Source organism: Phycodurus eques, chromosome 19 (genome assembly GCF_024500275.1).
Source record: "Phycodurus eques isolate BA_2022a chromosome 19, UOR_Pequ_1.1, whole genome shotgun sequence".
In the NCBI taxonomy this organism is placed as follows: domain Eukaryota; kingdom Metazoa; phylum Chordata; class Actinopteri; order Syngnathiformes; family Syngnathidae; genus Phycodurus; species Phycodurus eques.
The window spans coordinates 7,613,119-7,634,110 of record NC_084543.1 but is presented as its reverse complement, the minus strand read 5'-3'; the positions used below and the strand labels follow the sequence as shown (position 1 = coordinate 7,634,110).

Sequence of the window (20,992 nt, the reverse complement as noted above, 5' to 3'; positions counted from 1 at the left end):
ATCACAGAATCAGAAACTACAAAACATAATTGCATGCATGAACCACACAAACACGTCGGTTTATTATTAAATGTTGGTTTTATTTGTATTTTTTGAGATATTTTTGTTTTCTTTCTTCTTTTTTTCCCCCAAAGTCGCTTGATAATCTTGACAAAAAAAAAAAAAAAAAAAAAAAAAAAAATTGCAATATAGTCCATACTTCTCAAATGTGTGTAATCCAGATGAGCCGTGGAGAGAGAGAGTCAAGTTGTGCGCTCTTTTGGACAGTCCTGCATGACGAGGGAAGCAGCTTGGACCATACGGATGTCGCTGGGTCTCTTTCAGTTTTTTTCGTGTGTGCGGGCATGTGACTGAAGGAAAAAAATCAGGGCTCAGTAGCAGTGTGTGTGTGTGTGTGAGAGAGAGGTGGAGGTGAGTGCAGTACAGAACATATACAAAGGACAGGCCAAGCATACAAAATGATTCCTTCCTGAGACGTTGGCGTGCGTGTGTGTACAGTAATGATGGCCTAATGACGATGGAAGTGAAGGCGTTTTGGTGTAAAGTGATCACAGGGTGCAGGGTTGTTCAAAAAGTCATTCTTGAGGGGGTACAAATCCGGTCTCGCCACTGTAATGTATTCTTATTCCATAAACTACAGCAGGGGTGGGGAACATATGGCCCGTGGGGACATTTGGTCCGGCCCGCCATGTAATTCTAAAAAAAACAAACAAACAAAAAAAAACGACATAAAATACCACCAAACATTGAACACTTGATCATATTTTTTCTGTAAATTTAGTATGGCCATCAATACAGTGGTGCCTTTTAATTCATTCTGTGACCACGCTCGAAATAATCATTCCCCATTGAAATGAATGGAAATGCCATTATTGCATTCAGACCTCCCCAACAACATTTTGGGGCATGCATTTTTGAATAAGGAAAATAGTACTCTATAGCCCGGCTTGGCCACCAGGTGACAGTATAATAGTCATACAGACAAATGAGTCACCCCCACTCTGAGACTCAATAAACTGCAAAATTAGTCATTTTTTGCAGAATATATGCCTGTGAGTATTGTGGTATTGCCCATCTACATGTGTTGCGTTACCATTTGTGTTGAAATATCCATTGCCCAAAGGTTATAACACCATTGACTGTTGATGCTAATTGTTAGCACTTCTATTGCATTTTCAATTGTGGTCGCATTAAGCTAGCGGGGGCACTTCAAAGGAAAAGTTGTTTAGTTGTTTACAGTACAACTTTTTTTTAGTTTGAATGTAAACTTCACCTGAGAGTGGCATTAAACTGCTTGAAGCCTCTTTTTTTTTTATTTTATTTTTTTAAGAATATTGCACTAGTTTAACCCAGTTTCCTGTCACCATACAGCGCTCCTATCAGGTTTTCGCTTGAAGAAAAAAAAAAAAAGAAATGACTGCCTGACAGCTTGTATCTTGAAAACCCCGTTAGGTCTGGTCACTTATATCTCAAGGCACCACTGCATAGGAAAAAAGGTTCCCTCCCCCTGCACTAACATTTCTGATCCGATCTGCGATTAGTGAGACTTGTGTTTTTAATACAGTGTGTACAATACACCATTCTTCACATTTGAACTCTCTGAAGCTGCAAACCTGAGCCTGGCAAGCTACAAGTGGCATCCATGTTTTTGTTTTTTGTTTTTCAGAGAGCAAAAGAAAAAACTACATTTGATTCTGCTACGTGGCCAAAAACAAAACAAAAAAACAAACAAACAAAAAAACGAGAGCTACTTTAGCCATTGATGTTATGGACACACACACAGAGGGGTGTTTGTGAACAACAACCACATTGTGGACAGCCAGTGACGGGGGTTAAGGGTCTGTCCAGTATTTAGTAGGACACATAACATGAAAGAACTTCCTTCAGTAAAGTGTGCTCAAAATGTATTTTTTTCTTGAATCACAAACCCAGGAATAAAACACATAAAAGGTATTCTTAAAAAAAAAAAAAAAAAAATCATGTGAAGCCTAAAACTTCATAGTTTTTAAGAAATTAATACAGCTTATATACACAAACTCAAAAGGCTACTTAAAATACACCTTAATAATGAATCTTCATTAATTGGATTTCTTGAAAGGACCTGTGACCATATCATACAACCAAGTTCATACAATCATTTTTTCCATATTCCTGGAGGCAATAAAATAAAGAACCTGGAAGAGTAGGAATAGATGCTCATTTCATTGCAACTTATTTTCTGTGCACATTAGTGTGTGGGTGTATGTGTGTTTTTTTTATGTATATGCGTTCGTTTGTGTGTGTGTGTGTGTGTGTGTGTGTGTGTGTGTGGTCAACTGAGGACTGGAAGGAAATGGCACTCTTTTGCTTTTTTTTTTTTGTTTTTTTTTTTGTTAAATCAGAATAATGTACACGTGTGATCAAACTAACTTTTTTTCCTCTCATGATGGGCAAAACAGTGAGGGAGTACAACAATCTGTAATCTCAGAAAACACGTTCTCGTTACGGCCTTCCATTCAATCACAATAGTTCCTTAACTTTTTCTATATATTTATATATATCTTTGTGTACGAAATCTGTTTTTTTTTGTTTGTTTTTTTGAAGCTGGGAAAAGAGAAAAGACCCAGAGTCTCTGAGGAGGAAGAGGAAGTGGAGGAGGAGGAGGGTCTTTTGACAAGTCCCGAGCTTGTAGTCTGCATAATCAACAGCAACAACAACAACAACAACAACAACAAAAAAGTGTCTGGTGTTTGTCAAATCTGTCCAGAAGTCTCGTCACTTCCCATGCCGGCCGTTCTCACTTCCTGTACTGCACACTGCATTCACCTGACCTTTCCAACTGCTTTCTGGAGAATGGTGGAGGAGCAGCAGTGGAGTGAGGAGGAAGAGCAGGAGGAGGAGGAGGAGGTGGAGGAGGAGGAGGAGGAGGAGGAGGAGGAGGAGGGGTCAGCAGTGTTTACGGTGAGGTCTCTCGGTGGCGGCGTGGATTTCTCCCCCCTCACGTAAGGAAAAAGCAGAACAGGAGGAGGACGGTCTCCCTCCGTCAGCAGTCAAGACCTCCTCCTTCGCCTCTTCTCCTCTGATCAACTGGTGTGAGCGAAAACGGGAAAAGAAAAAAAAAACCCAAGGTGGGCCGTTACTACGGCGATTGTGTGGCTGGACTACTTTGGGCGGAGCTCGGGGACAAACTGGGGCTGCAACTACCCGGCGGCGTGCCGCAGGGACGGCCCCCCGAGGCGCCGCTTTCTAGGCCCTCGGAGTTCTCCAGCATCTCCTGGATGAGGGGAGGCATGGAGCCCGGGATCTCCATTTTCAGGGTGATGACACGCTCAGCCCCTGTATCGAAAAAGAAAAACAGTTGGATTCGTTCATATCTTAGATATTCAGAATAGTCTTAGTGCAAAGTGGTAAGTATATTCATGACAATGAATTGTAATAAAAGTATCTATGCATAAATGGTTGTATTGCACATCAAAGGAAAGACAAAAATAATGAAACGTAAAGGCACTAATAATATAGTCACATATTCTACAGACAAGAATGAACAATGAGTTCAATTTAAGAGGTATAACTATGGATAGTATAATGCTTAGGACATTTGTTAATATGCATAATCAGAATAGATTTATTGGTTTAGCAATGCAATAGCGACCTAACAATTTATGGCAGCTGAGTCGAATAAAATCAGGAAAATATTCATAAAATGATGTAACTATATTTTTCAATTAATCAGTAAATGATTTATGCTTTTTTTTTCTTCTTAAATACAAGGCTACAATATTTAGTGTGACCATCAGTTTTGTTGCACTTGTGTTACATAATATACCAATAATATATACATATATATATGATAAAAATATATACAAAAAGTAAACTGGCAAAAAACAACCTCAAATAAAAAATTACTTAAGTTGCAAGAACCTGCCTTTCTAAAACCTAAATGGAATGGAACACTAACGTCAAGCTAATATTTACTCTTTGTCAAGTTAACATAAAAATGTTAATTGAATTTATGTATGTTTAGAAATGTCCTCAAAAAGCCTGAATCATATGACTGATGTGTCCCTAGTTTGGGGTGCGTACCCTTAGCGCTGATGCTCCTCAAATCGGTGATCTTCATCAGCATCTTGGGGAACATGTGCGGTTTGTGGGGCCTCCTCTTCCTCACGTAGATCTTCAGTGCCTCCAGAAGCGGCTCCTGCAGGATGTCCACCTTCTCTGCTTGTTCCAGATCCTGACGATCTGTCGAGGGAAAACACAACAAGTGGATCACTTGTCCGTCACGGCAAATGACCAGAAAGCACGACTAGAACACAAGATGGGGCTTCATTTCATTCAGATGACGGTGACACTGCTGTGGGAGTATACAGTAAGTGTTCAATGATTTTGGTTTTTGTTTTGTGAACGCTGCATACCTCCGCACAGCAGACAGATGGCGCTGAGCAGCCCCGTCTCGGCATCGTCCATCTCCAGCGGGATCAGCTGGTTGGCGAAGGCAAAGACCAGGTCGGTGAGCGGTCCGAAGCCGGCGTTGTGCATCTGGGTGCGGTTTAGCGTGAGTCCGTCTGAGAAGGTCATGGTGTCTTGCTCTGGGGTGTAGCGTGTACAGATCCGCAGTATCTGTGGACAAGGGAGGATGTTAGTGAAGGAAACAAAGCTGAATAGAGCAGTGGTTCCCAAACTGGGGCCCCTTGACAACCAGGGGTCTGGAAGCTGTAGCTTGGGGTCCACAACATTTAAAAATATATATATATTTATTAGTTATGTCGTATCATTTTAAAAAATACATCTCTGCATATTGGGAGTGACACGCCAATGAAACAATATACTAAACCAATTATTCCTTAGCTTTTGGGCGATTAAAGGGGAGCTTGCCAGAATTTTATATTTTATTTTTTTAAACCACCACGCCTGAGGAAACACCATCAAAACCCTGTTCTTAGTCTTGTTTTTGTTGTTTTATAGTTTGAGGTTTAAAAAAAAAAAAAAATTAAGTCACTGTTCTGCTTGGTTTCTTTTCCCAAAATGCTCGTTTTCTCTGCTCATTGATCAGTAACAGGTGTTTTTGGTGAAACCAATTTATGTTCTTCTGCTGATTACTAAAGAATGGGAAAAGGTAGAAACAAACCTGTTCCTGGTAAAGGAATGAAGGCTACTCTTTTTGGTAGGTTTAATGCTTACATTATCACAGAACATGATGTTCTGTGGTTCTTGAAAGATCAGTCCAAATGCTCTAAAACAGCTGGCAACGTGCTTTGAAAACTGCTCAGAGTGAATTGGCGTGAGGATTATGAGGCGGTCCTCGGAAAAATATCTCCTCAGTCACCCTGGACCCAAAAAGTTTGAGAGCCCCAGAGATGTGCTGATAAAAGTAGTCAAGTCTTATGCAAAAACATAACAGCGAGCTCTGAATGTGGTTCACATCTCTGCCTCAAAGTAGGACAGCCTGACATTGAGGATTATGAATATTTAAAATGTACGCTCGTCAGCCAGCTGCAGGCTTTCATCGCATGTAGGCTGCGTCTAGGACCACTCGGTCGTTCTCACCAGGATGTCCAGACAGGCGGCTTTGAGCAAGGTGATCTGGTCGGCGATTGTGAGCGTCGTGAAGCCGGGAAGCTGCTTGGCGAATTCCACCGTCTTGATGATGCATTTGGTGGACAGCTCGCTGAACTTGTCCCAGAGGTCCACGTCCAAGGACACACGTCGTTCCGAGCTGTTGTTCTGTCCGCACATGAGGGCAAACGCGGTTTAATTACACGCTCGGGGTTGCGACTTTACGACGCCGCTGGCGTCAACGCGACTGACCGTAGTGTATTTGCCGAGCTGGCACAGGGAGGGGAACGTTTCCTTGTGGGCCTTGCGGACTCTGTCAATCATTTGCTCGGTGTCGGGGCTCAGCACGTAGCTCTCTGTGCACTCCTGCTTCTTTTCGTCCTTCTTCTTCTTGTTCCGGTCATTTCTCACAGCTACAGAGAGGAAAAAAAGAAAAAAAAATGGTTAGAAGGTAGTTCAATTGAATTGCCGTTATAATTATGAGGGGGTCTTTGCAAAAAAAATCCCGCCTGTAAGTAGTCCCTGGACCTAAAAAGTTTTAGAACACCTGAATGAGAATATACAGGATATCTATGATGACTATACAGTATATCTATGATGATTGTATGTAATATTTATATAGTGCAGCACTGTTGTGAACAGCCAAGCAGAATACAACACAAACAGCAACCAGACTGTCCTTATCTGATGCAGCGATGATGAAGACAAGAAAACCCGTAATAATCCCAGAGTTTCCCTCCAGGCAAACTGGCAGAATACAACGTGCACAGCCCAAATGACCAAAAACACGAGACAGTGCATTTAGCATTGGAATCCCATTACATTACACCCCTCCATCCATTCCCCCCCCCCCCGAGCCGTCCAAAAGGAGGTGAGGTTTAGCGCGTGCGTGGGTGGTTTGGGTGAGATGGGGTGCTGCTTGATAAATAGCAGAGGGGGATGGCGCTACCCATAAGGCTGACAAATTACCACAGCTTTCATTAGGGCGTGCTGGCTAATCTAATAACATAATATGACAAATATCCCGCCTCTAATGGTTTTCAAAGGGTGCGGTTACGGAGGCGAGAGCGGCTAAAGCCTTCCAGCACTCTCTCTGTGTTGAACAACACATTCCCCCTTAATGTGGCAGCACGTTTCAATGACAACAGAGTTATATTCCCCCCCCCCAAATAAAAACAGCATTCTTTGCACTTTAAATCATCATCACCCTTTTCCTTGCTAATCTTTATCATCATGGTCGTCTCCTCTGCCCCGAGGAAACTACATTTCCCCCACCTGGTGACCTTCGATCCGATTTCTCGGTTTTAATCCTAACCTTGACCATTAAGGGCCAGAACATTCTGGCTGATGGGAGATCAGTGACGGAAACAGAAGGGCCTGGCCGGAGGCCATGGCGGGAAGCGCTCCTCTGCGCCGCGACTCATTCATCAGCTCGCGTACAGGCCTCCCCGCCTGGAGGAACATGAAGGCGGGAGGCGGCTAGAACTCCGATGATGCGCTATGCTATTCAGGGGTGGGCCGTGCATTTGGTACCTTGGTTATTTCTTAATATCACCACCACTATCACATCACAATCATAGGTATATTATTTTCAGAATTAATCATTACTTGAATAATTGGCTTCTGGAAAAAAAAGGTCAAAGCAAAACCTCTGCCTCGATGCCTCGCATGGATCATGAAAATAGTTGGCAAGATGGCGGTGAGCCAGGAGGAAAGAGTCTGGAAAAGACTGAATGTCCAAAGTTAACAAGGAAGATGAAGCTCAGTGTGTACCACAACAACATGTTTGCAATTGCCAACACGAGGTAACATAGCAATGCTAAATAATTTAATATAGCCTACCATCACCAGTTAGAACATACTGCAATGCCCTCGAAAAGTGCAGATTAGCATGAGATGCCAACACACAGATGCCAAATCTGATTGTACAAAACTATGCCATAACTATGCCGGGCCCAGCAAGAAAATGAGGATTAGCACCGGTATGGTGGGTTAGCGCTGTCGAATGTGACAAGGAAAACGCATGACACAGTATGCAAATGGCACATTAAACATCTTCAAAGTTGCGCAGTAGAAAGTAGCTTATTCTAATTCCGCCTATAAACACCATCCCACGCGTTCTCCCAAGCCCGCTTATGAGGACAGTTACATAAAAGTGGAGTAAAGCGCTGACCATATTTGGGTCAAAGCCCATTTGCGGCATTGACTGCGTATCTGTGCCACAACACCCTCGATGTCCAATTAATTCCCAAATTAAAGTGGGGCATCCCTTAGCGGCACGGACATTACCCGCTCTGACAAATTGGCAGCGCGATCATAAGCCGCACAACACAATTTAATGAAGTCATTAAAGAACTATTAGGAATGACTGGCGATCTGTCACACTGAATTGCCACATGCAATAACTTGAGGAGGGGGGCGGAAATGAAAGAAATATGGCCTTTTGTTTCGTATTGTTTTTCTGAGTGCATGCAAGTAATATATCTTAGACAATGCTATTAGAGGAACTTTATGTATGACTTTTTTGTGGCTTGATGCTTGTTTGTGTTGAAATGTTTTACGGGAGATGGTGTGGACAGAATGCGGTAACACACACACACACACACACACACACACACACACACACACACACACACACACACACACACACAGCCATCATTCAGTCATTTGTTTTAGACATGAATTCCTGCCACAGCCTTCAGTTAATAGACAATTCCTGTTAGTGCCCGTGTGTGTGTGCATGTGTGTGTGTGTGCATGTGTGTGTGTGTGTGTGTGTGTGTGTGTGTGTGTGTGAGAGTGAGAGGTGGGGAAACGGGAATAATTTGACTGAGGGAAAATTAAAGCACTGGCAGCTCGTCCATCACACAGATTAAATTCAATGAAAAGATAAAAATGTCAATGTTTCTGCGGCGCGCAGTGCACAGCCTGCGACGACACTGATGAAACTTTCTCTTTCTTTATCCTGCAAAGCTCCCTCTTTGACGCCCTCGCGAGGTTTTGTTCACACTTGTGCGCCATACATTTTTCTCTCTCTTGGTGCTGTTGCTACAAAAACGTTTTTGTGAAGGGGGACTGTTTTTTTAACAACAACAACAACAAAACCCTTTAAAAATCCAAAAGTAGTGCTCTGTTGCCATCTTGTGACATCTCAGCACTAACGAACTACGTTGAAGTGAGTTGATGAGCTTCATTTGGACAAAAATAGTGCTTTGCCACCATCTTGTGGCATCTTGGTGCCAAAGAACTACATTGATGTGAGTTGAGCAGCATCATTTAGACAGAAATTGTGTTTTGCCATCATCTTATGGCATCTATAGGCAATCATGAACCTTTTTAGGGGGGCAATTTTTGCTTTTTGCAGGAGGGTTCAGTCTCGATCAGGGCACTATCTACAGTATGTATCAGTGAGCGTAAAAACATGATAAATGGTTCATTTGAAAGTAGTAATTGGTACTTTTTTTGTTCGAAAGCCAGTGTCCTCGCACCTCTTTACGAAATGAAAAAAGGGTTAGCCATTTGTTTTTAAGGTTATCGTTGCTTAAAATGAGATTGAGAAGATATTAACTTGTCTTAGGATCATAGTTTGTGGTTTATTTAGTGATTCAATTATTATTACAGGCGCTTCAAAACAGGGGGGTTTCTACTATTTGCAAATTTTTGCTATTTGTAAGCTCACTGCAAGGTGCTGCTGATGGAGCGATACAGTCGGGCTAAGATCAATTCACATCCCCCCTCCAATCCTGTCGCTGACGCTGTCCTCTTTGGCACGGCCACCTGGCTGCAGGCCTGGCGCTGTCGTCTGGAGCTGTCTGCCGGCGGAGACAAGGTCACCCAGACGTCCCCTGGCTCGCACAGGAGGTTGACCTTCTGTGTGCGAGCGCCTTTGTCAGAGAGCGTGTGCCGCTTTAAGCCTTTTGAAGCTATATCTTTATTCATAGACACCTTTTATTTGTGTGCGCGCGCACGTGAAGTGTGTTAATGTGTCGATGTATGCGTGACAGGCAGAGAGAAGAGAACGAGGGAGAGAGAGAGAGCGAGAGAGAGAGAGACTCCCTACTGGGCCCAGATGGCATGCCTCTTCTTCCTCACCGGCTCAGATTCGTTAGCCAAAGTCACCGCTGAGGAGACGGGACAAGCAATCTGCACAATATGACCACAGTACAAAAAAAAAGAGGCGAACACAAAAGGCCAAATAAGTGGAGCATGGTTGAAATCCAGCAAGCAATCTTGTTTCCATTCAAGAATCAATTTGAGAAGTTTAAAGATATGAGACCTTCCCACCACTAGATGGCTCTCTGACTCTACTTTAAACTATGTGCCTGGGAGCTGGCTGCTGAGATCCCTCTAACCATGATTAATGGCCCCATTCAAAGGTAAATAGCTCAGAGGATAACTTCTTTTACTGTTAAGCCACAGAGCTGTGGCATGGGGAGCGCCCTTGCGCCCGCCGTGGAAGGAAGATGCGCTAAATAGCACAGGGAAGACGGAGAAGCAGGGAGGGGAAAGACACTTTCTGACCATCATAAACATAATAATTGAAGCGCGTTTATGAGTACAAATGGGCCGCGTATACACGCATCGGGGTCATGAACAAAATGTCATCAGGCTGAGATACAAAGCCTGCTGCGCTCTCTGTTGATCACACCTCTGCCAATTATTTTAGCAAGTCTAGCTGTGTGTTAGTGTGAGAGAGACTGTGTGTATGTGTGTGTGAGAGCGTGTTGTCACACAACCCCCCGGGGGGTGCGCACGCCTGTCACTCTCCGCAGGTGAGAACATATTCATCACGGCCTGACAAGGCTGGCGTCACACTGACTGTTACTGCCAGACTGCATCACGTTTGCACTGAAAATGATCGGCGAGACGCGTTCACTCCAACAGGAGCATTATGGGATATTCCGAATTCAAAATTAACCTAAAATGCACTATAACCTTCACAGGTGAACTTAATTTGACCTGTAAACTTCTGAATGTCCAATTGTTCAACATTTCAGTATTTTTGTGAAACAACTTGCTGTTCTCTAAAAAAGGTCTGAATGGAAAAATCCACATAATCGATTCTTCTACTGACTATCCCATTGACTAATCAGATTGATAAAAATGTATTTGACATTATCAAACAAAATGTGCACGTGAGGTGCAGGCATTATTGTCATGGGGTCGCCATCTACATTTTATCTGTGACTTTTGAGTGTGTATGGCTTTAAAAGAGAGGGCCTGGCCTGGTGAGTGACGTGGGTGTCTTATTTGTATAAATAAATGATATACATGTTTTTAACTTTTGTCCAAAGACAGTTGTCATAAATTTGAGGAAATTCAGCTTCAAACCTAGTTATGCTCGTTGGCGGAGCATACACAGGAAGTCAGCTATCCCGTTTTCCGCCTTGGTCACGTGAAATTCCGACTGTGACGGATTGTTAGCCGGTCTGGACGTCAGTTGTGGGCATTATGTATGAATGTTAATATGTTTATTTTGTTAAGGTTTGTTCAATAAAGCAGCTTAAAGTGCACCCGTGACCATTGTTGACCACTTCTGAATATATTGTAACTAGCGGTGGAAGGCCATAATAAATGAGTAAATATGTTTAAGTTCTCTTGTGCTGGTGATCTTAGACATGCTGTTGTGTAAGCAGTTCTGCTTTGCAGTCAACACATTGCACTTTATCATCTTCTTTTATGCATGGTTTCCTCCTTATTAACTTATTTCTACAGAGTGATGCTTAGGTCTGTAGTAATATTAGTCATGTTGAAAAAATGAACCCTGCGAAGCTTTGAAGCAGAGATGTTGGCTCATTTAAAAAAAAAAAAAAAAAAAAAAAAGAAATTGATTCAATCAAGTTATTCAGTTAATTGTTTCAGGCCTATGCTGCATAATTAAGCGCAATTTATATGTGTTTCAGTGGCGATCACTTCGCAATGCAGCATTCTACTATGGGGAAAAAACATGCAAACACATCTAGGATTAAACTACTGGGATGAACTCTCTCCCCCCTGCAAGCCAGATGTGACAGAAAGGCATTGTGGGTAGGGCGGTTGGTGTACTCACATTCCTTGGACATTCCGACTTCCAGGCACTTCTGAAGCCGACAGTACTGGCAGCGATTTCGGGTGACTTTGTTGATGATGCAGTTCTTCTCGCGGTGACAAGTGTACACCATGTTCTTCTGGATGCTTCTCCGGAAGAAGCCCTGTGTGGTGGAAAGAAGAGAGAAAGAAAGGATTAGGGACATCTGATGACAATTGCCTCACATCTCACTATTGTTTTCCCTTTTCATCACGATCTGACATAAAGTCCCTGATGACGTTTGATAAATATTCCAGTAAAATAGGCCAAGCAGAGTGGTTATGGCAGCTGCTGTTAAAAGGCGATGCACTGCCAAAATGTCTATAAAAGGTTTAATCCCTGGCGTAGACATTGACAATTAACTGTCACCATGAGGTTGCTCTGCAAAGGCTTTTGTTTTGCTTATCAATGTGGAAATTGCGAGAATTGAAGATCTTATCATCTAATGGGAGGTAAACATGTAATCCATGATCCTATTAAAGACATTCCCCTTCTATATCACGGTTCATCCTTCACGCCACTGCTATGTCGAAGATTCCTAATACTAATTATGCACCATATGAACTTTTTGGAGGCGGCGCGGTGGTCGACTGGTTAGCACATCTCCCTCACAGTTCAGAGGACCGGGGTTCAATCCCCAGCCCTGCCTGTGTGGAGTTTGCATGTTCTCCCCGTGCCTGCGTTGGGTTTTCTCATTTTATTAGACAAAATTATATCGTTTGGTTCAACGTTTTGATGTTTAAAGATCCAATGTTTAATTTTCTTGCTGCCGCATATGTTTTAAAGTACAATTGCAAGCTGGAGAGAAGACTGGAACTGATTCGCATCTGGGTAGACTATTTAATTTTTTTAAAATCATTAGGCTTTAAACTTTCAGGATTTTTGGGGCCGATCACCGATCAGCGAGTTTAAAAAAAAGCGATAACCGATCACCGATCCGATCACAAGATGGAGCAATGTATCTATTTAAATGACTTATTAATTGACTTAATTGCTCAAAAAATTATATTTACAATAAATATATCTTCACCTATTTATGCCAGTGGGGCATAGTGACAGACAAAACAAGTAAATGCTCTTCTATTAGAAGTACATACAGTAATTAATGTATCCACTTTTTGCGGCATTTTTGTTTGTTGGTGTGCAGTGAGATTTTTCAATTGTAAAATATGTGCCTTGGCTCCATAAAGGTTGGAAATCACTGCTCTAATCAGGTCATGTATTCTAATCAGTCAGGTCAAACCAACATTACAACATGACAGAAGTAACGGGTGCTAACTTACTGTAATTAAATTACTTTATTGTAATGACATTACTTCACACACACTGGAGCGCATGATTCGACAAAACGCTAGCACTAGCTTGGGAGGCTACATAAGGTTTGGTTGCCTGCTTGCGAGCTGTATCGTATTAAAATTATGTGAACATACCACAAGCAGTCCTGGAATTAAAGTCCTCTCCCGATCACCGGTGATCACCAACACAGGTTTTTCCCCCATTTAGTTCTCATAATACACACGACGCGATCAATTGTTGTTGTCGTGGTAACGAGTGTATCCGGTCGCATTTGAATTGACAAGATAAAGTCCAGTGACCGTACAAAACGGGATGCGGTGGTATCGGAATACAAGACTTTATTGCAGTAGTCTGACATAGTGCAATCGTGAAAGACCAAATTTGTCTTGTAGTCTGAGCCACGCATTAAGTGTTGTCTGTTTCAGACGTGTTGTTTTCTGTCCCACACCGCCGCCGTTTAAAAAAGAAAAAATGTAAATAACTTTATTGGTGGTCAGATATTTACAGTACTACGTCAAAAGACACGCGACAAGGCTAAAAATAAACTAGATTTTGGATTCAAATATACCGTACACGATGGCAATGTCTTTTGCGGAGCCGATCAATGATCGTCGAATTATGAGATTAAAGCCGGTCAGCCGATCAGCATAAAATGCTAATTATCGGCCGATACCGATCAGGCTGATAAGATCGGTGTAAAGTCTAATAATCATGTCACACCAATAAAAAACTCAAGCAAACACACACTGATGAAAACCCAGAGTCCTTTTCTCATGTAATGATGTCATGTAAAATAATCCAAAGGCTGAAAGGTCACATCAACATTGTGATTGGGGGGGATTGTTCCATTTCCTGTATTTCCCCTTTTGAACGGGACAGGATATTAACAAGTGCAGTTGATTCATTAAACATTTCAAACCATTCGATTGGAACTGCACACTGCAATGAGATCATCCAGCCCGGTCCTAAATGAAAAAAAAGATGACAGCCGAGACATTGTCATTTTGTAATTCAAAGAAACCGTTTTAACACACCGCGTGCCTTTTAGGCCATGCATCAGCCCTACGAGCCACAATAAAATCAATGTTCACCTCTGTGGCTGCATTATTGCAGTGTCAAAAAGATAAAAAGGTTAATGCAGATCAGCTACAAGTGAGTAAGCCCTGAGAACTGATGCAAGCACGCCGCTGCACACATGCAAAACAGGTCAATGTCGCTATTGATCAGACGCAGTGGGACACTAGCGTTTGGAGGGGCGACGGGTGGGTTGGGCCAGCCAGGGCAGCTTCCAGGGAGCCCCCCCATCACACCGCGGGATTAGCGTCGCTTGCCAACAGATGGCCGCTGGGCCTAAACCCGCAAATTGCTTTTAACCGATGGCCATCATTCGAACCCCAGCAGAGCGATTCATGCTTCTAACAGCGGTGAGAGGTCAGCGCAAGCAAGCAAGGCCTTCTCCGATTTGTTCCATAAAATTGTAATCATTTATTCCCAACAGTCTTTTATTTTCAATTTAATGTGTTTCTTTTGGCTGCACTGCTTCCAGTACGTATATATTGGTGTTATTCATCCAGTCAGATTTCAGCCTCAACATGATGCTATGTCAATCTAATCTGCCAAGGGCCTTCACAATCAGTAATGCTGGCCCAAGTAAATTTAACTATATTAGTTTCTTTCCTTGAGTGGCTTGAAAGGCACCTTAAAATAAAATGAAAACAATTTATATTGTTATAATAGGTCATGGATCAACACACACAAAAAATGTATGCTATACAATATGTGCCAAATAGGGTTTTTTTTTGCATTAAAGTGCACAAAATAGGTATTTTGTGTTGTTTAGAAAGGACCTGACCTGTCAGAACAATAAATGATGAATAGTAAAGAAAAGGGAAAAACTGTTGAGCATATACAGGTTAACCTGCTCAATAGTCTGTCCTGCTAGACATGGTTATTTTACACGTGTTTAAACACACTGTGGATTAGTATGTCTATATCTGAGTGCATTAGGTAATACGACACGTTGCGATGACCTCAATTTTGTCCCCCCCGGAATGCCGTAGGACTCGTCAATCAATCACTCCTGTGAATGACTGGGATGAAAGACAATACTCACAGGTCGTGTTATTAGATAAAAATTGATTGTAAATGGCATAGTTGTGTGGTGTTATATTGTATTTATATTGTATTATATTTTGTACAGTATTGATGGTTTCCATAACTGCAACATGATAGTGGTGGGATTAAGTCCGGTAAAGTCCTCCACTGAAGGCCTCGGTAGCGAAACGCACGACCCGACAATGGTTTCTAATAATGACAAACCAAGAGGGCGCGTGTACACACACTACTCAACGACCTAGCGGCACGAAGCCGATTAATGATAGTGTGCTTCCTTCCAGCTGGTCAAGGAGCTGTCTCAATCCGCCATGGGTCACCTAACTAACTGCTTTCATGGAAGGACTTACATCTGCTTTGTTGTTGTTGCCAAAAGGGTGAAAAACGGATAAAAAGCAGGTGTGTCCACTAGGTGGGGTAACTTGCTCTTCAACAAGCACACAAGAGGAGAGGCTGAGCCATATGTGTGTGGTTTGTGTGCGTGTATCATGTCCCGTTTGATCCAACGGCGCCCCGATCCTGACCTCGTTGTCACCAAGGGATTGACCTAGTCCCTCCCAATACCACCAGGCTCAGGTGCCCTCTGACAGCACGGCCCCCCGCTTTACTCGCCGCTCGTGAGTCAGTTAATTGTTCCCGCCCCTCCCCCCTTCCTTTTCTTTTAGGAGTCATTGCTTCCTGCGGCCCATAAGCCTCTTTTTGTAGCTCCGCTTAATCCACCTGGCGACAAGATCCCTCAGCGGGCCCGTCGGCCACCCTGCAGCCTCAGAGGAGATGAGCGCCACGAGGAAAGGGATGACAGGGAGGCGGGGTTTGCCGACGGTGCAAACGTGACTGCGTCTTTCACGCTCTTGACCCCGGCGGCTTTGTACCTGATGTGTGTTTTATGGGTCTTCGTGCACTTATGCGCCACATAGCGTGTGTGTGAGAGGGGGAACGGGAGAGCGGGGTGGCGGCGGTGGAAGGGGTCGCCGAGGTCGCAGGGTAGCAGAGAAATCCTCTCTTACGTGACTTTCACATTGTTGCCAGATTAAGAGTGCTTCCCAGCCACCTACTGTGTTCTCTCTCACGTGCGTTTTTATGCACGAGTGTAGTCAAACTGAGCGCTCGCTTTAAGCCTGCTAAAAATGGACGGCAGGTTCGAAGGCCAAGTAGTAGTCGGGCAAAAAGAAGTGGCTGTAGAATAGAAACACTCGAGATCGAAGTCATTTACTTGATTGATGATGCAAAGAAATTAAGAATAAGAGAATGACAGAAAAAATGAAACTAAATTACAGTATCTTCATTGCAAATTAACACTAAGTGCCTTGTTTAAACCAAAAGACAACAGTGGGAAATAAGGACCAAACGTTGTGGCAAATATCTGTAATAGTTTAAACCATAACAATACTACAAGCACGGATCCCAAAAACCTTTAATATCATTTTAACCTCATCTAAACTACATGATTATCCTTAAGAAATGGCTTATGGATGATTTGATTTCGTTTACCAGAGCAGAAACGTATACAGTGGGCACGGAAGGTTTTCAGACCCCCTTCAATTTTTCACTCTTTGTTATATTGCAGCCATTTGTTAAAATCATTTAAGTTCATCTTTTCCCTCATTAATGTACACACAGCACCCCAAATTGACAGAAAAAAAAAAATTCATTGTTGAAATTTTTGCTGATTTATTAAAAAAGAAAAACCGAAATGTCACACAGCCATAAGTATTCAGATCCTTTGCTGTGACACTCATATTTAAGTCGGGTGCTGTCCGTTTCTTCTGATCATCCTTGAGATGGTTCTACAGCTTCATTGGAGTCCAGCTGTGTTTGATTATACTGATTGGACTTGATTAGGAAAGCCACACCCCTGTCTATATAAGACCTTACAGCTCACAGTGCATGTCAGAGCAAATGAGAATCATGAGGTCAAAGGAACTGCCTGAAGAGCTTTTCAGACTTTCCATAACTTGCGCTTCCAACCGGGGCTAAACTTAGCTCCTTTGACAGACAAAGATTTTAGTCCCTCAGTCGAGATACATCACTTTAACTTCTCAGTGCATTGAAGTGATCCAAGCGGACTGTTGTCTTCGAAGATGTTTCGTCTCTCAACACCAAACGCGCTTATTCCATACAGTGGCCATTCGGCGGAATGGCCACTTCCTCATTCATTATTACTGGGGGAGGCGGGATTTTGAGACCACGGGGCGACACGCCCACCGTGTCTGCAAGCTGAAAGAAGCTCTCAATTCTTGACCATTTTAAGCCTACTTTCACGTCGCAAATTTTTTTTTATCCATTCATTCATTGTCTGACTTGTTAACAAGACTCATTTCTGTGATGTTTCAAATTTGCAAGACTTTTTTTCTGGGTCTCTTTAGTTGCACTTTAACGCAAATGACTACTTTCCTTAACATTTATTTTACCTTTATGTACCTTATATATAACTTTTATTTAAACTCTTGTTGCTTTGGTTTGCACAACTTTGTAAACATAAAACAGTTGAAATTCCATATGACTTACAAAACTAACTTAAATCAATTTATTATGCCAATTGCTTGTGGAAACACAGTTGATTTGCTGCTATGCCGACAGACGCAAGGAAGCGAGTTTCCCTGCCGCACGCCGCTATGCCCCCAAGACAAAACCATAAATATGAGGGTGTAAGCATGCATATTTAATGTTCAAGTCTTAATATCTAAAGGGGAAGAGAAGTGCAATCTCGGTGAATGTGTTCTGGCAGTGGGAGTTAAACAAACGAGTCGGCTGTCTCCAAGTAAGAGAGCTCAGCCTCCCCCTCCTCCATCAGCATCTATCTCCCGTGTTCGCTGCAGCCCCCAGGAAATGCCTTTGTAGTTTGGCATGCTGCAGCAAAGTCGACGCGGCTAACCCTCAACTTACCCCAGTCTCAAATGAGACAACCATATACATTCGCATATACTGTTGAATTATTGAGCATGCTCTGCCAAGTCATCTCCTCTGTAGTCAGAGATACAGAGGAGGCATCCTGAATTTTTCAAATTAGCACTGCGGATGTGCACTGTGCAGGCGGCCGGCTCACAAACAGGGGGCGCTAGTAGAGCTAAGGCAGCAATTCTTTTGGGAGTCGTTTAACTTGGTGATCCCTAACAAGTGTGACACATCATCAGGTATGCAGTGGGAAATTATCCAGTTTCACTTGATTAATCCCCCCCCCCAAACATTTTTAATGTAATTTCAAACTCATTTTACAACACAACCCTTAAAAATGAATGACTTACAGATGGTTTGATTTAGAAAAATGCAATGTGAAAATGTGGCGACACCTCTCGTAACGTCTTCCGCCTCTTAGGCTAAATTAGCTACTCTCCAACATACAAAGCTTGTCTCTCGGTCGAGATGTGTAACTTTTTTTCCTTGGCACCAAAATGCCACCAAAGCTTTGGTGTTTCGGAACGAGCACAAAAACAGCAAATGGAGGATAAATTCCCCCAAAAAATGCTAGTGAGGGAATTTGCAAATAGGCCTGGGAACACTGTATTTCAGTATCATTCATTCCGTGACCATGCGCTTCACTCAAAACCCTCGCAACCTCAAACATGTTTCCCATTGAAACGAATAGAAATGCCATTAATCCATTGCAGCCTCCTCCCAAAAAACCTAAATGTATTACCTTTTTCAATAAGGAAAGTCGCAGTCTATAATATATTCTTCATAGAACATATAGTTATAACACAATTACACAACTCCTTCTGGTGGGTGCAACTTGGCCACCAGAGGGCAGTTATAACAGTCATGAAGACAGCCGAATAAGACTTTCACAACTACTGTGACTCAGTAAGCTGCAGTAATATTAGTCGATTTTTGCAGATGCTAAAGAAAATACGCCTGTGAGTGTTTTTATATTGTCCGTCGACATGTGTCAATGCAAATATCCGTTACTTAAAGGGTTATGAAACTGCAATTATCAATGCTATTCGTTAGCCCGTCTGTGACGTTTTGCATTAGCGTTAGCATTAAGCTAGCGGAAGGCAATGTGAAATTCTTTGTTTTATGTTTAGCTTGACAGTAAAATTCACCTGGGAGTGGCAATAAACAGCTTGAAGCAATTGTTTTGGGAAAAATTGTCAGTTCACTATCTGTCAAACTGCTGCTTGCTGCGAAGAGAGCCGAGTTGTGTTCACTGCCCATATTAGTGCTCGCATTTCAAATTTTGGCTTGCAAGTCAAAGCAAAAATTTTGGTCGAGTCACTTGGATCTCGAGGCACCAATTGGCTCAATATTGAGAAAACACTTGTTTAACTAATGATTCGTGCTGTAGCACTTTGCACAAATGTAATATCAGCACTGAAAGGGTTTATGGTAAAGCCGGAGACGCTTGACCTTTACAGATACACAAACACTAAATAGAAGCAGCTGAAGTGATATGAGTAGCCTCAATATATATTTTACGCAGTGCAAGGGCTGCAGTAGTTGAACGTTTCTAGCTGCAGTGAGCTGTTGACAGGCGACAGTAAAGTAAAGTAAGTAAAGTAAAGTACAGTTATTCTTTTCAACTCACTTTCAACAATATCTTTGGGGCAGATAAACAAAAAAAAAAAAAAAAAACATTGTCTCTTCTCATCCCCATTGTACATCGTCGGCCTCAAAAAAACTAATTACTGCGTCGGTTCTGAGACCGATTTCGGCGCGGAGAAACACTTTGATCACAGGCGGGGGAATGGCTAATTACTCAAATCTATCGCCTGGCCCAGCTCTCTTATTTTGTTTATCACATTTGCCAGCGAGCGTCACACTGCTGTGAGCGCCCAATGCTCCAAATATTTCATTTCTGTTTTCATTTAAAAAAATGAAAAGTTTAGCCCTAATTTGACAAAGTCGTACATCAGTAATATGATGGAGGAAAGCTGCAAAGAGGCAGGCAAGGTTCACTGTCAGAGGCTTTTGTGAGAAAGGGCTCTTCATTGCCCTCGCCCCTCCCATATGGCAGGCACACTGGCCATCATTCCCGTGGTGTCAACAGGTTCAACTGTGGCCCCTGGATCCCAACGAGCTGATTTGCAACCCTTCAAACCATCCCCACTTCCTTTTTTCTTTGTGCCTGTCTGTCTGCCACAATCTGCAGTCTGTGCCATCTTTGTGTCATTTTTGTGAAAGTCTACACTCCACTGAAGCGCCAAGTTTTATTTTTTTGTGTCTTTTTATTTGGTAGGTTTATAGATTGGGTTAGAGGTTGTTCCCAAAACCAATGCATCTGGTAGTTACATTACATCTAAATCCACAGATCTGGTTTGCTCATGTCGATTATTTTTTTGTGTTTTTTTTGTTTAAGAACTTCAATAAGTCAGAACAACACACAGTACTGCACAGTCTTCATTTGACGTAATGACCACATTAAATGAGAAACAGAATCAAAATACAGTCATCTGCCAAGGCCCAAAAGCTAATTTTGTTTCTTCCTTGTCCCATGCCAAATCATGTTTTCCCATATGTTTGGCAAAATAGTATCTGCCCTAAAATGTCTTGTTTTAGAACATTGTGGCAGTTAGGCCACCGGTAGAAACACCAAAAGGCCCCACAGTAGGCTTCTCCATTTTACCGCAAACCAGTTGAGATGTTGCATTAAACTTCATATTAATTAATTGTAGTAAGTAGCTATTATGCTGTTAGAAATACATTTTGGCTTATGATCAGAATCAGAATCATCTTTATTTGCCAAGTATGTCCAAAACACACAAGGAATTTGTCTCCGGTAGTTGGAGCCGCTCTAGTACAACAGACAGTCAATTTACAGAACACTTTGGGGACATAAAGACATTGACAAAAAACAATTGTGGAAAAAGATGCAGAGTCCTCTAGCACTTAGAGCAGTTCGAATGACTAATATTGCAATAGTCCGGTGCAATGACCATTGTGCAAAGGGCGCTGAGACTTCAAGGAGTGTATGCGGTTTAAAGTGACGAGTAGTGCGATCATCTGGGACAATGTTGGTTGTGCAAATGTTACAGATACTCCTCAA

General features: G+C 42.5%; 1 protein-coding gene across 6 annotated transcripts in view; it reads right to left on the bottom strand.

Moving 5' to 3' along the window:
• Positions 1-3,106: 3,106 nt before the first annotated feature.
• The window catches only part of raraa (retinoic acid receptor, alpha a), a 167,529-nt gene continuing 149,643 nt past the window's right edge, over positions 3,107-20,992 (bottom strand). For all 6 annotated transcript variants that reach the window (XM_061705661.1, XM_061705660.1, XM_061705664.1 and 3 more), the window contains 6 exons: positions 11,584-11,725; positions 5,788-5,948; positions 5,527-5,703; positions 4,395-4,599; positions 4,063-4,221; positions 3,107-3,315 (listed from right to left, as the gene is read on the bottom strand). In XM_061705661.1, the coding sequence (XP_061561645.1) occupies positions 3,119-3,315; positions 4,063-4,221; positions 4,395-4,599; positions 5,527-5,703; positions 5,788-5,948; positions 11,584-11,725 (1,041 nt within the window). In that variant the 3' untranslated portion in view covers positions 3,107-3,118. The remainder of the gene's footprint in view (positions 3,316-4,062; positions 4,222-4,394; positions 4,600-5,526; positions 5,704-5,787; positions 5,949-11,583; positions 11,726-20,992) is intronic.